General features: G+C 44.3%; 1 protein-coding gene and 1 long non-coding RNA gene across 4 annotated transcripts in view; one reads left to right on the plus strand and one right to left on the minus strand.

Moving 5' to 3' along the window:
• Nucleotides 1-6328: 6328 nt before the first annotated feature.
• On the minus strand, nucleotides 6329-14520 carry LOC116448720. Its single transcript, XR_004242091.1, has 3 exons — nucleotides 14007-14520; nucleotides 7695-7780; nucleotides 6329-7620 (listed from the first exon to the last, which is right to left on the minus strand). It is a non-coding gene; the product is annotated as an uncharacterized LOC116448720 (long non-coding RNA).
• The window catches only part of GOLIM4 (golgi integral membrane protein 4), a 30204-nt gene continuing 27395 nt past the window's right edge, over nucleotides 12484-15292 (plus strand). For 2 of the 3 annotated variants that reach the window (XM_032119541.1, XM_032119544.1), the window contains exon 1: nucleotides 12484-13029. In XM_032119541.1, the coding sequence (XP_031975432.1) occupies nucleotides 12843-13029 (187 nt within the window). In that variant the 5' untranslated portion in view covers nucleotides 12484-12842. The remainder of the gene's footprint in view (nucleotides 13030-15292) is intronic. The other variant, XM_032119543.1, reaches the window with a different exon arrangement.

The raw sequence follows: 15292 nt of genomic DNA on the forward strand, positions 1-15292 counted from the left end.
ACGGATAAAAATAATGTAAAACAAACATTGGGACCACACCTGAATAGTTTAAGGAGCACCCACCCCATCCTGACAGTGCCCATACTGGCAGAAAGTAGAACCATGCTGTGCAAATTGAGAGCCAGAACATCTCAGCATTTTCCCACCAGGCTGCACTTGCAAGAAATATTTCTGTCACTGCATGTTCTCCTTACAAGGTGTTAAATCTGGCTAACAAATGCACTGCTCCTTTTTAATGTAGACCACGGCTGCACTTCAGCCAGCGTTTCTCCCCTCATTAAAAAGTAAAACAATACCTCATCAGCACAAGGTGATTTGCATACAGAGGCTTCCCTGCCATGTCTTGAAACATGAAGTCATATTTCCTTGAAAAAACCCCAAAAAAGATTATGTACTCACTTCAAAGGGCTTATTATTCAGCTTCTGAGAGGTTACTAAGAACCCCAGAAGGATTTGCTGGATTTGTTTCTGCAAATACTGTCACAAATGTACTCCAGTCGTTTACTTTTGTGATGCTTATTGTCAGGAAAAGATGAAGTTACAGGTCACACAGCCCTCAATCCACATGGAGGTTCCTAAACCAGCTTGGATAAGCTTCTTGCTGATGAATATGAATCAGAAAGCTAAAATGTGGTGAAACATAGGTGGCCTTTGTCCAGAAGGCAGCTGCGTTCTAGGAGGAACTTAAAAAATATGACACACCAGGGAGCTTGGAGTGAGGAATTTTTGCTGTGTTTCCCTCCTTTTACAAAGGTTACTGATGAGCTGGGGATCATCAATCAGCCTATTTGCCTCTTCCTTTTATGTCTCTCTTCTTTTTGTTTCCCTCATTGTCCTGTTCAGTGATATCAGCATTTTTGGCCACTGCTGGAGGGGCTCTAGGGATGGAGAGACCCCAGTTAGAAGCTCTTTACTGCACATTTCACACGTGTGCTCATACCCTGTATTTTCTAATCCCTTTTCCAAATTCCATTCAACAACAGAGTCCTGATCTCAGGGATAAATATGGTCTAAAAGTAAAGTCCACATGAACTTCAAGGCAAAAGGAATATATAAGATATTGGACAGAGAAGCAGTATGATCAAAGTAAAACATAAAAAAACCCCCATTTTTTCCAGACTCAATCTTTAGGTGCAAAGGAAAATAACTTAAATTGGCAGGAGCACATTGCTGGTTGGTTGTTTCAGTAAAAGCAGCTCATTATTTGAAGGGAGAAACTCTTCCTCCAGCCTAAAAGAAGTGGAGATTTACAGTGTAGTCCCCATCTGGCTTGGGATGACATCAAGACTTTTCAACATGGTATCCAAAACAGTCAGAAGCCCAGGGTTTGGAATATTTTAATCACAGAACCATATAAAAGAATCCCAGAATGGTTTGAGTTGGAAGGGACCTTGAAGATCTTCTTGTTCCACCCCCGGCCATGGCAGGGACACCTTTCACCTGTTGCTCCAAGCCCCATCCAACCTGGCCTTGGACACTGCCAGGGATGGGGCAGCCACAGCTGCTCTGGGCACCCTGTGTCCAGAAAGTATGGAGAATCCATGGCTGAATTCTTCCTTTCCCTGATTCAGAGAGGGCTGTAACTTCCATGTGTCACCTCTGAGGAAGGTGTTATCCATGCACTTTTTTCCCGTAGGAGATGTTGGTGTGGAAAGCAGCTCAGATCATAAAGGCCTGACTGGCTGGGATTGAGCACAGGGCCTCCTCCACTCGGCTGTTTTTAAAGGTAGGATCCCAGTCAATGTTTCTTGTAGTCAAGGAGAATTTGAGTTGAAAGGAATTTAAATTGTGTCCCATCAAAGCACTATGGCATGGAAACAGGATAGAAAGCTTGGATGCATGTTCTGGATCTGGTTAATAATGAGAGGATTTGGGGCCCAGGCAATACAAAAAAGATTTCCAGGGATTTCAAGACCTCTTGAGCAAAGTTTCCTGTTATATGGGACTGCTCTGCCCAGGCTGAACTGCACAGTTTTGTAGGTGAGAAAAACCCCAAGGATGATCATTAGTCTGTGGCTTTGCGCTCTGCAGTTTTTTATGTTTACATGCAGAAGTTGTGACCAGTGGTAACAGCTTTGGCACCTTAAAGAGTGTTTGTTATTGCCAGAAGTCATCCTGCACTAATTGAAAATGTTGGACATCTGCCACTTACAGGTTTATCACAGAATCCCAGAATGGTTTGGGCTGGAAGAGACCTTGAAGCCCATCCAGTGCCACCCATGCCATGGGCAGGGCCACCTTCCACCATGCCAGGCTGCTCCAAGCCCTGTCCAGCCTGGTCTTGGACACTTCCAGTGATGGGAAGTCCTCAACTAAAACAAGGCTGATATAGAGCATCCTGTTTAAACCAACTCTTGCTCTTCTAGAACAACTCTTTTCCCAAGAAGGGACACTCAGGAGCGTCATCCAGCCTCTGAGAACCCTGAAGGTTTCAGCTGTGTGTTGCATTTCACGTGAATATATCGAATATCGTGATGTATCTGCATGGGCAGTGAGCTCTAAAAAGCACATTGCTAAAAGTGTGAAGCTTGTTAAAGTCAGGGGTTTAGCTCTTCCCTTCAAATAAGGGAAGGAACCTGTTTTCATGAAAAATATCCTAGATACTCTAATTCCTATGGAAAAAAAATGGAAATTTATTTTCCATTTTAAAAAACTTAACTTTTCTTCAGATGAGGGAATGTGCCTTTGGTATTTATAGGGAAATATTGGCAAATTTGGTTATAAGTGACAAAGAGGATGGGGAATCCTGGCTGATTGTGAGGCTTCATGTCTTGAGAAAATCATATAAAACCTACTTCTTGAACAAGATTCAAAATTTGCACTGAAACACATGAAGAAAGCTCTAAAAAGACAGTGGATACTGAGTTGAGGGGGAAAAAAAAGACAGTAAGCCCACTCTTAAACTTAAAATATCACCAAATACCATCATGATAAATGATGTAAAAAATTCAGGGGTTTAGGATGGACACATCAAAGTGGAACAAGAAGTTTACAACATCATCTACCCTATGGTTACTATCCTCTATTAACCAAGCTGCATTTATGTGTCCCAAAGCAGAGACAACCTTCTTTTCTTAAAATACCCTGCAAAAGTGGAAGAGGGAGAGTCTGACTTCAAAAGCTCTCGAACACTGTAACAGTAGATCAAGTTTATTTTAATTAGAAAAAGGTTCAGGCTGCAGAATACAGGTCTGGCTCTGGACCTAAACTGCTCTAACATGCAGCCTGGCTGTCATCTTTCATCTGGGGCCTCTTACTTTTACTGTGGAAATAAAAATGAAAAAAAAAATCCTCCACTGTAGCATTGGTACAAGTCCAAATTGACAATAAAGTTGCTCAAGTTTCTTGGGATTTACCCGAACAGGAAGTTTTATCGCTGCACATCGGCGTTAGTCATGCCTCAGGTTATGAGTCAAGTCAAAGCAAAGCAATTGCCTCTTAAATTGTGAAGGGAAAAGAAAGTAAAAGTGAAATTTGGAGTATGCTGTAGTCAGTAATCTGATATTGGCTTTAACAGAACGCGGGTGTCACCCAGAAAAGTGTCTGTAGGAATTCCAGTCTTTGTTTTATGCACATAATACACATTAAATAGCAATTCTGCGAGGTGCAGGCCTTAGGTAAACACAGTGCTTACTTGATTTGATTAGGAATTGAGCTTTTAATCAGTCATTCTTAAGGGTAAGAGGTCAGCAATTATTTTACCTTTAGATTTGCAGATTCATGCCATCTGAAACTGGAGAAAAAAATCAGCTCTTCCTAATAGTGGGTTTCTTCTACTTGTGCTACATGAACTCAAAAGCTTTATTGCTTTGCTGAAGCAGCTTTCTCCATTCTTTTAGTCTCTTTACAGATAAAACAAGTTAATTTTAGGCAACCAGGAAGTTTACCTGAGCCACTGCAGAAAGCTCACCATAATAAAATACTATTTTACCAAAATTTGGCAAATTCACTCTCCCCGTTGCTGGCATTTGAATGTTAAAATAACCAATGATGTATTTTGATTTCCAATTGTTTGGGTTATTTCACCCCTTGGAATACCACGGCTCTACACCAGATGTATTTTAATCTTCCTTACTGCCCCTGCCAAATTTCTGTTTCCCATTTGCTGAGTGCTCTCATCATGAGCAATGTGTCTATGTCACTTCCTCCCTATATGTTCAGGCTTTTCCTTGACTCATGCAATCTGGAAGAAGCTAAGCTCAGAGGAAAATACAAGCCCTTTAGGGTTGCTATTTTTAAATGCAGGAACTTCCGTGGGGCTCTTTGAAAAGGAGATTCCTTTTGAAGATAATAAACAACATGCAAGAAGAGACATTTCCAGCTCCTCTCCAAAGTCTCGTGTCCCAGCCCTGGAGCAGGTCAGCAAAAGTGGCTCTCCAAAAAGCATAAAATATCCAAAGAGAAACCACAGAGAATCAGGTTTCCAGGTGTGCCTGATGCTGTGGGGTTTTGGGATATTTGCTGAAACACGTGGACTGTTCCCATTGATCATGGCTGCCCCTGGATCCCTGGAAGGCCGGGTTAGAGGGGGCTTGGAGCAACCTGGGATAATGGAAGGTGTCCCTGCCCATGGCGGGGGGTGGCACTGGATGGACTTTAAGGTCCTTTCCAAGCCAAACCATTCTGGGATTCTGGGATTTTGGGATTCTGGGATTCTGGGATCTGCATCGCCAGGCTTCTGGTATCTCCTCTCTCTCTCCCCCTCCAGCAAACACACCTTTGATCCCCACGGATGCAAGGCCAGCTGCCCACGTAACAAATCCTCCTCTTTCCACATTAAGTGTGGAGGAAGGGAGAGCCCCTTTGAGCACAGAGACAGGAGAGGCAGAGGTGTCCCAGAGGCAGCACAGAGATCAGGAGTTCATTCCATTCCTTTTTGTTTTCCTGGGACTCTGTGAATTGCCACCCCCTTTTAAACCAAAGGACCATCAGTCCCTCTGCCTTCTGTCACACACTGCAGTTCTGAGCCCCACCTGGGGACAAGGTGATCTCACACTTGAAGCAGAATGAGTGGCAAACAGCAAGAATATGTTCAGACTGCACCAGGCTTCTCTGTTATGAAACAGCGAGAGCCATCCAGGTGAGGCAAACACTTTGGGCTTCTGCCACGGTCTAAATGCGTTGCAGCTGAGAATCCCTGTGGCATTCAGTGGTGCCACAGTGCCAGGCAGTGTGCTGGGCTGTGAGGGATCCCTCTGCAGAGAGTGGAATTGGGAGTAAAACCCCTGATGCTGCTCAATGCCCCCATCCCACTCGCATTCCTCTTTTACTACCACTTTTCTGTTGCTTTTGCCTGAACAAATACTTCCAGCAGAAGCTTATCTTTGAAAATCTTGTGGTTTATAGTTTACTATGAAAAGTAATGGCAGGGTTATTTTGTGCTGGCAGTGTGTATTAAGTATTTTTCCATGTTATTAGAGGCCAGTTGATGGCACATTTCCCCTGGCTCACTCTCCTCTACCCAGACACCAATTTGCATGAAATTTCAGGAATGTTGTATCTGAGATTGCTGCCCTCTGGTAAATCTGCTCGAGTTAGACAATGAATTGCAAGGTTTGAAAGTGAACAACACACAAACACGACACCTTTGGCTGATTGCAACATCATTTCCTTAGGAAATTAATTTTTTTTTTTAAATCAAACAAAAAAAAAAGGCATGCACTGAGCCACGGACTGTTCATCATCATGGCCAGAGCACAAGAATGTCTGATAATGTAGGTGAGTAGATTTTGCTCTCAAGGCTCATTATTTACAAGGCAGTAACTCCGTGCAGAGGTTCTTACCAGCAGCTGTAGCACTTCTTTATTCACAATGTAAATGTGCTGTGTAAATGCTTGTAAAACTTTATGAGCTCCATTGCCTCCAAGCACTTCCAGCCCAGGTATGGTTAATAAATCCTGCATGTGCACTGTCTCGAGCCCCTCCCCAACCTTCCAGGGCAATATTCCAGTGCAAAGAGCTCCCCTACATCCACTGAGCAGTGTTAGGGGCTTTTTGTTAGCTGACTCTAAAAGACACAGTCCCCTTGTAAGGAGCTGTACCAGAGATTTAGTTAACTTTACTTTTTCCATCCACCACCTGTGGCCTCCATCTCACACACTCCCAGCCTTACTTACTGATGCTGCTGAGCACCCACACCCTCATCAAGGATTTCTTTATTTCTCTAGACTTTTTTAGGGTCAAAAGCAGCAACCTGGCTCTCCTCGATCTTCTGGAGAATCCCCACTAGGTGGCACCGATATCCAACATTCCCTCTCCACCCTGCGTGTGAATTCCCCTTGCTTTGCTCCAGGTCTTCTCTCCTTTTTTTTTTTTTTTTTTTCAGCATTTCCAAACCCTGAGCTCATTGGTTTTAATAACTACAAAAACAAACAGCTCCCGGGATCTTTTTTCCTGTCCTTACGGTGCTGGATGGATCCAAGCCAAAAGCCAAATTGTGTTTTTTCACAGACAAAAAAGATCAGTTTTCAGCGTGGTTTCTACAGCTGGTTCAGGAGTCTGACTGGTGTAACTATTAATTTTTTCTTTTAGGACCATCATCATTCGAGTCCTTAGTGGTTCTTTACTTTGTCATCCTTGCTTACGTGCATAATAAACCTGACCTCTGCAGGAACACCCTGATGCCAGACAGACCAAGGAGCTGGGAAACAGGGAAAGCTGTGAGGAAAGCTGATGTGGAAGTGACTGAGAGCCGCCGCCAGCCATTCATCTTCCAGTAAATAAGAGAATGTGGAGAGAATCCTACACAAAATCCTTTGTAGGGAACTCAGATAAAACCAGAATCAGGCAAAACGTGACTCAAATGAGGCTTTGGTAGCAAATAAAACACAATAATTCTCTCAACACAGGAAGTAGTCAAGAGTAATTGCTCATTAATAGGACTGAAGTAATTTCGGATATCTTTCAGAAGAGATTGAAGGTTTTTCAGCAGGTCTTTCTCAAATTCAGCCCTTTTCTCCATCCTCTGGGCTCTTGTATGTTCCCAAACAAATACATAGAATTCCTTTGGACTGGAACTAATTTCAGTTTGTAATGTAACAGCAAAGCCCTTCCAAGACTAACAATTAGGAAACAATTTAGGAAAAAAGCCTGCACACATTTTCCTGGTGAATAGGAAGAAGCTAGAAGTCAATAACTCCAATTAAATTAAAACTACTATTTAGGGATAACCCTGTAACTGACTGGAAAAACAGCTGCTGTTTCTGAGTCTGCCAGGCCATGATAATATCATTAACAGAGACTGCAGTCCCATGAAGATGAAAATGAATGTGGATATGGCTGTTGAAGTCCTGAGTTCATTTTAAGCTAATTTAAAATTCTTTATTTACATTTCTTCAGATTTTAAACATAAATTCCTGAGTGGTTGTTTTCTCTCCTCAGATTAACTTTACAAAGCAAGTCTCCAAACTCCATTTGAAGTTTCAATTTTAGATCCTTTAAAATTCACAAGGATATCCCAGATATAAACATCAATGAATGTTCATTAGTTCATCACTCACTATCTTACAGTGCAATGATAACATAAACAATTATGAAGATGGGATTTCTGGAAGGCCAGACAGTTTTACAGCTGTGGGATTTCAGATCCTGGCTTTTATTCAGGTGCTGGAAAAACAAAGACTGTGAAAAAAAATGTGGATAAGTGTGACAAGACTGGAAAAAGCAGGGGATGGAACAATTCAAAATTCACTGACCTATTTACTCCTGCATCTGCCACAGCCTCCAGTCTGGACAGCCCAATGGGAAATGCACCAGGAAAATGTAATCACTGGAGATTATCCTATGTATGAGAGAAAAACAATGTCTGCAGTCAGCCTTCCCAAGTTCAACAATTTCCTCTGACTCATAAAATGCAGAATGCAACTGCTGTCCTTTGAAACAGCAGCGTGGGGAAGCCCCCTTCCCTCGCAGGTAGGACAGAGAATTCCCAAGCACTCCAGGCACGGAGAAGCCACCAGGCTCCTTTGTCCTCACCCCCGCATGGTGCTCCCCCAGGAGTCAGGGGTTTTTCCTCCCATTGAGGACTTTTCCCTCCCATTCCCACCGGGCTGCAGGCGCAGCCCCAGGGCTTTGATGTGCAGTTGTTCACCCTACAGAACTCCTTCCTCTGCATGGGGCAGCCCGAGTCGCTGTTTGATTTCACCCACTGGTTCAGAGGGATCTGTAGCACCAAAAACCCCACAGAAGCAAAACACAAACAGCTCCCTGTGTCAATGCACAAAATGTTCTGTTGGATCAGTGCCCAAAGGCTCAAATATCCTGCCCCTTAATTGTAGGAGTATCCAGATTATCATTAGCACTCAATCATTATTATTTTTCTTTTTTGTTCCTCAGGAACAGGGGTTTCCAATTGTTTAAAGTCAATTCACCGTTTAAAAGATATAGGATCCTACTCTTTATTTTAAGTGTTTACTATTGTTTTTATGGAAGCTGTCATGTTAAGAACAATGGAGCATGTAATGGCATGAGGAGGGGTTTTTTCTCTGGGGATTGCAGCAAAAGGCTGATCAAATGTCAGTGTTTCTTACAAGTTGTTCTGCCTTGACAGGCAACAAATGGCTCCAGCACAGGATACACTGAAGTTCAGCTGTGGTGACTGCATGGCAGTGACATAAAGTCACGTATGGGAATTCCAAGTGCATCCTGTGTGTGTCACGAGTACAGGGAATTTGTAACTCTGTGGCAAATAGAGCTCCATTACTTCCTAGCCCTGCTACAACATCTGTGCATTTGAATGCATCTACTTACCTGCATGAATTATTCACAAAGGATAATGGTTTTGAGCCGCTAGAACGACAAGGCTGTTTAAGTCAGGAAGCATCAGAAACAAGATAAAGTCACAGTGTAGCCTTCTCCGTCATCTCCACCAGGAACCACATTTCTTACCTCAGCGGGGAATTGTTTAAATTACCCTTTGTACCCCCCCACAATTTTCTCACCAGTGTTTTATCCCCATTCCTACCATGAATGCTGAGGGATTTACATAAAGGTATCTTTATATGCATCCATGAAGTAGAAGTCAATCATCACCTCCAATTCCACATCCAGAACTGGGGTACAAGAACATAAATGTCGAAGGTCTGACAACTTGGAGTGTTCAGTTTGGGATGCCTTATGTTTGATTATTGTTTTTCCCCAGAATATTAAATAACATAGAACTTTCTATATTAAAACACAGCCCTCCTGGTCCTCACCTCCAATGTGGACATCAACAAACAGAGTTCAACTGATTACTCAAGCTGGACACTCAGACATGGGCCAGCTATAAAAATCCTGACTTCTCCCAGTGTCAAAACTATGACCTCAGGCAGGGGTAAATTCAATTTTCCCAGGAGTGTTCACCTCTTCGAGTCCAATCTTTTTATTCCTGCAGTTCCTGATCACTAATAGATGACTCTGCATGTTAAAACAATCTTCGTGGGTCTTAGTAAGCTTTAGCCACTGGACAGAAAGGTCATTCTTGGCTAAACATCTGCAGCTGGAATGTACTTTGTAGCTGGAGATCTAATAACAGATGCCTTGCCAGAACATTCCTTAGCTTCTGGCAACCAAAGGAATGGGCCGTGACTTGTGTGGGACAACCTTCACTGTGCATTTCCATCGCTTGGGATCCCTGATCCATTGATTGGGAAGATTAAAATAAAATAAAAATAAATAAAAGATCTGCTGCCTGATTAGCTGCTGTGCTCATTACAGCATTCTGGAAAAACTCAAAGCTGTTCAATGATCAATTTTATAAGATATTGGTATCCCTAGTTCTATAATAATTGTGGCATCGAGTTTAGTAAAACTGACAGTGAAAAAAAGGAGAGAAAATACAAGAAAATTACATGATGAGGAGGAAAATAAACAAAGGAAACAAGCAACCCAAAAAGTGTTGTTCTGTGGTGTCCAAATTAAAGAGGGATGCACTTCCCACATCTTGTGGTTCATGATGAGAACCTGTGTCTCTAGGAAATGGGATTTTTCTAACATCTCTCCCCTGATCAGGTTCTCACTTATCCAGCTGAGTTTGAGTGCCCATAGCCTTTCCTCACGTACAGGAACTTACAGGGTTATAATTCACACATTTCTCAAAACTTAGAGGAATTTCATTTTGCTTTTTTGGTTAAATTTGATGGAATTGGCCAACGCTTTGGCCAACGCCTGGTGCTGAGCAGCCCAAACTGACAGGCAGCTGGGTTGCAGAAGCTTCCTTTGCTCGGGAAATGAAACCAGAGCTGATAAATGGCTGGGTGTAAATTCCTGCCATGAATTCCCTCTGCAGCCTCTGAGCTCCCCATGCCTCGGAAACCACTCATCCCTCATCTCTTCTGATTAGACCAGTAACGTATCCAGAGATTAGCCCAAGTAATGTTTCTCTCCTAGCAACTAATTTAATGCTTTTTAATATATTACAGCCTCTTTTAGGTCCAAACCTTTCTATTTTGGGACTTCCAATTCAAATTTGCCTAATAGCTTCGCATAATAGTCCCTTGCTCCCAATAAATTCCTCATTTCAACTTTAATTGGTTTGTTCATGGAGAATCACAATTTACACGACCTGAAGAGATCTATCACTAGCAGCTACTGCATATAAGCAATATTTGATTAAACAAAATGAGATAGTAATTTGCTTTTTTTTTTTCTTAGCATTTGTTAATGATATTGCCAATTTCTACAAGCAGTTAGAGTATATTTACACCATAATCAATTAAATGTATTTGGAATAGGTATTAAATAACACTGTGGGTTCAGCGTCCTTTTAAATTTACATTTTATCATTTTAAACATTTTTAGATGTCAGCCAATTGTTCTCCACTGCAAAGTAATCAAAACTAAAGACAGACTGGTTTTATGAGAGGTGATGTAAGCAACAAGTGGAAACACGAAAAATTAAATCATTTGAAGAGCTGTATAAATCTATAAATTTATACTGATGTATAAATCACCCCAGTGATTTGAAAATCTCAGTCCAAAAAAGGAGAATTATCCCACTTTACTCAGCAGAGCTCCGCCTGAAGACGCAGAAATGGAAAAAGCACAGGACGGCTCTGAAGGAGCTTGGGAGAGGGAGGGGAGCTGGAGCTTGGGTGATACTAAGAAACTTTCTGGGAATATTTTTTGTGAAAGAAATGGATACTTAAACCAGCATGAAAATACCTCAACTTGAAACACTCGTGGTTGGAACAAAAGATTTTAAATGTAACTTTGAGTACCCCAGGAAGCTCCCGAAAGACAAGGGAAAAGGTCTCGATTTTTTTTTTTTTTTTTTTTTTTAATCATCACTGTTTCAAAGCAATTACAGCTCCTTCCTGGGTGTCTAACTCATAATTTCAAACACTTTGGTCCTCAAACCGAGAGCAAGGGATTCTATTAAATGAAAATATATCAAACAGATATTTGAAATACACCTAGAAATCATATTAGCTTGTGGTACTGACTGCTATTAATTACTGGAATATGCAGAATATTTGAATAAGAATTTCTTAAGCTTCTTTGATGTTGTTTTTCTATTAAGGCCAGAATAATGCCTATGAAAAACATAGATTTATGAGCTAGATATATTTAGAAAAAAAAAATAACTTTGGCATATGAATTTGATTTTTTGCTTATTCTTCTAGTTTAGCTTGAGTCTTGGTTGGGTTTTGTTTGTCCTGTAATAAAATACAGCAGGAGAGGGAACTGTATTCAGGCTAATTCTGAATTTATGCTGATGAAGTATATGTGACCTGTCTCACTTTTTTCAGCACCACAGAGGGATTTGGGAGCACAGAATTCGGATGCCACATTTTTGGGTGCCTGAATTGAGACGCACCAGCAGCCTGGGCTGGGCTCTGGGAGAAGAAAAGGCCAAGGACGGTGAAGGCTGTGACATTCAACACCCAAAACAAAGTGCAGCCAACAACCTCTGAAAACATTAAGCAATCTGATGAGTAGGGCTGGATGGGATATTGGGAAGGAATTGTTCCCTGTGAGGGTGGGCAGGCCCTGGCACAGGGTGCCCAGAGCAGCTGAGGCTGCCCCTGGATCCCTGGCAGTGCCCAAGGCCAGGCTGGACACTGGGGCTTGGAGCAGCCTGGGACAGTGGAAGGTGTCCCTGCCCATGGCAGGGGTGGCACTGGGTCATCTTTAAGGTCCCTTCCAACGCAAACCATCCTGCGATTCCATGAACACCTCAGGTGCTTGGCTACAAGAGGCTCCTTGGAGCTTTGCCTTCCCGGTACCCCTGAGCCCCAGACGGTCGCGGCGGTGCCACACGGGCCCCGCTGTCACAGCCCCGCTGTCACAGCCCGTGTTCATCACCACACCAGCCCCGTTCCCGAGGCGCCCCCGCCCCGGGGCTGAGGGGATGAGGCTGGCGGCGGGAGGGGCGGGCGGGGAAGCGCGGCCCGCCCCGGACGGACGCGGCGGGCACCCAATGCGCTCCGGAGGGAGGGCAGAGCCCCGCGGCCCGACCCAATGAGGCCGCGCCCGGAGCGGGACTTCCTTCGGGGATCCCGCGGCGGGGGAGCCGCGGCCGAGCGGGGACACGTCAGTGCGGGGCCGGGACCTGCCTTTGTTCCCCGCAGCCCCGGCCCGCAGCCCCCCCCCGGCCGCAGGGACCGGCGCACGGCCGCAGCGACACGGAGCATCCCCAGCATGAGCCCCGCTGCTGCCCGCACCGGGGAGACCGCCCCGGGCGCCGCGGCCGTGCCCAGGGGCTGAAACGCTGGGCCGGCCCCGCCTCCGCCGCCCCTCCTTCCCTTCCTCTCCTCCTCCTCCTTCTCCTCCTCCTCCTCCTCCCGGGGCCTCCGATGCCGCCGCCTCCCGCCCGCTGCTGAGCCGTGACGGGCGGGGGCCCTCGGGACCCCGCCGAGGACATGGGCAACGGGATGTGCTCCCGGAAACAGAAGCGGATTTTCCAGACGCTGCTGCTGCTGACCGTGGTGTTCGGGTTCCTGTACGGGGCGATGCTCTACTACGAGCTGCAGGGCCAGCTGAGGAAGGCTGAGGCCACGGCGCTCAAGTACCAGCAGCATCAGGAGTCCCTCTCGGCTCAGTTACAAGGTACTCCCTCGGCAGGAGCCTCTGCTGCCCTTCCCCAGGGCTTGCAGAACACCCTCCTCCTCTTCCTCCGGCTCTCTCAAAGTTTTGCTCCTTCCCCCCCTTCTTTTCCTGCAGCCTGTGGGGTTGTAGGGTCTCCCCGCGCTGGGATCCCAGCCCCGCCGAGGTCAGGGTGAGGTTTTGTCGTGGATTCCTAGAGAGCTCTCATTCCCACTCGCTCCCACACAGCCTGCAGTGACTCTTATTCCCAAAGGACTGCACATCACTTGGCAGCTCCTGGCATAAAAGGGAAAGGCAGGCGTGCTGCCTGCTGCCCATCGAACAGTACAGACCGTGTCCAGGCTGGAATTTTTGTGGGCTTCTCTGTTGTTTTTGCAGGGTTTTAAACTGAACATCCATCTGCAGTTCCTGGGCAGCATAAACCTTATATAGCTCCAGGATGGAGGAGAGGAGTATTCTAATAAAGTGTTTTTAAAGGGTAATTTAAAAGTAAAGTTCAAGCAAGTTACACGGGTAAGGCTATTCTATTACTTTTGGAATAACTTTGAATTTCTTGGCTTAAAGGTGCCACATAAATACAGATCCTTGTGTATCTTGGTTTAAGGATGCAGATGTGGGTGTCCTGTAGTTGAAGATGAAAAGGTGTCTATGTCTGACATGTGCATGCCCAGAAATCAGAAGCAAAGCAGCAGGGATGTACCTGAAACATCAATGGTCTGGGAAGTGAAAGACCTCAGCACCTCTCTAATCGTCAAGTGCAAGGTTATCAGGTCAGCACAGATAAAGCCCAGAGCCAGCTTTCAAGTTTTCTTTCTCAAAATAGCATAGAAGAATCAGAGGGATCTGCTGTAGCAACACTAAACTTCAGGATGATCCTCAGCCATCCTTTTCCCTGTGGAAGCATCCATCAAAGCATGCCTGGCAGCACACAGTTTGTGTGCAGAGAGCACAGACTTGGGCTTATGCTGTAAGATTCTTACCGTGATTTGTTCCTTCAGTGTGTTTAGTCACCAGCTGACACCATCGTTACCTAGTATTTCAATTTCAGGCCATTTCCAGGTAATACCGTGGAGTTTTTTGCCAGAAACCTTCATTTTAGTCCCGAAAAAGGTGTAAATGTTTGGCTGGGAAGTGGGTGTGTGGCAGAAGGCTAAAGGGCTACTCTTGCTAGGCTGTGCATTTGCCAACAGGGGACACAGGAACATCTTGTTCTCAAGTTAAAATTTGACAAGTTGGCTTTTTCTGTCACTCCAGCTCTGCCAAAGAGGAGCATGCAACAACCTTTATCCTTACACAGAGGAGAGATTCTCTGGATCAGATATGTGAGGTCTGGACTTCTGGTTTGAACTTTCCATGCTTGAAACATTATTTTGAGTAGCCATCATCTGTCCAAGCATGTTCATGAGAGCAGCAGGCAATTGTGGGAGCTGCATTTTGTGTAATTCTCTTGCTTGTGTCAGTGTGTCAATGGGAAATGTGAAATATGGACCAGGATCTGATAACATTAATAGATTTGATGATCCATGCAATAAACTCACATGGTTCTGGGATCCATGCCAGCGTATCAAGCCCATTAAGCAGGAGGATTTATCTATGCCAAGTACAGTAGCAGTAAACCCTGTTTAAAAAAAATAATCACTGGCAATTAAGTCACAGAATAGAAGGAAAAATGTAACAATAAAAAATGGTTCTTTAAATTTTGCTGTGTTCTGGAAGTAGATGTTAGACCTAAGAGAGGGTGAGAGCCCAGAGAAATACAAAATGCAGCAGCAGCCACTAGCTGCCTAATATCCCACTGAAGGAAAGGGAAGTTATGTTCCTGAGGACTCCAGAGGATTTGGGAAATAAACTTTTCTTCCCTGTCTCTCTGCAGTGGCCCTGGATTTTTGCAGTAGGAGTTTGTTAGTGAGGAGAGCACAGGGAATTCAGAGCCTGTGCCCATGCCCAGCTCAGCTGGAGAGACACAAGCACAGTGCTGACTGTGATATCCACCACCAAACCCATTCCTGAACCTTTCCTATTTAACTCTTTGTTATGGAACAACAGGAAGGAGTTCTCTTTAAGCAGAGACTTGGACACAATATAAAATGCTGACAGAAAATCCCATTTGCAGGTGCAGTATCTGACTGCACTTTGAACTTTTGATTTTAAATGACCTGGATTTTAAATAAACAATATTCCTGATGGCCAATGAAAACAAACCTCTAAGAATATCTGAGCTACATCTCTTGGCTGTCCAAAGATTATTCTTTGAGTTTACTGTTTT

The sequence above is a fragment of the Corvus moneduloides genome, chromosome 10 (genome assembly GCF_009650955.1).
Source record: "Corvus moneduloides isolate bCorMon1 chromosome 10, bCorMon1.pri, whole genome shotgun sequence".
In the NCBI taxonomy this organism is placed as follows: Eukaryota; Metazoa; Chordata; class Aves; order Passeriformes; family Corvidae; genus Corvus; species Corvus moneduloides.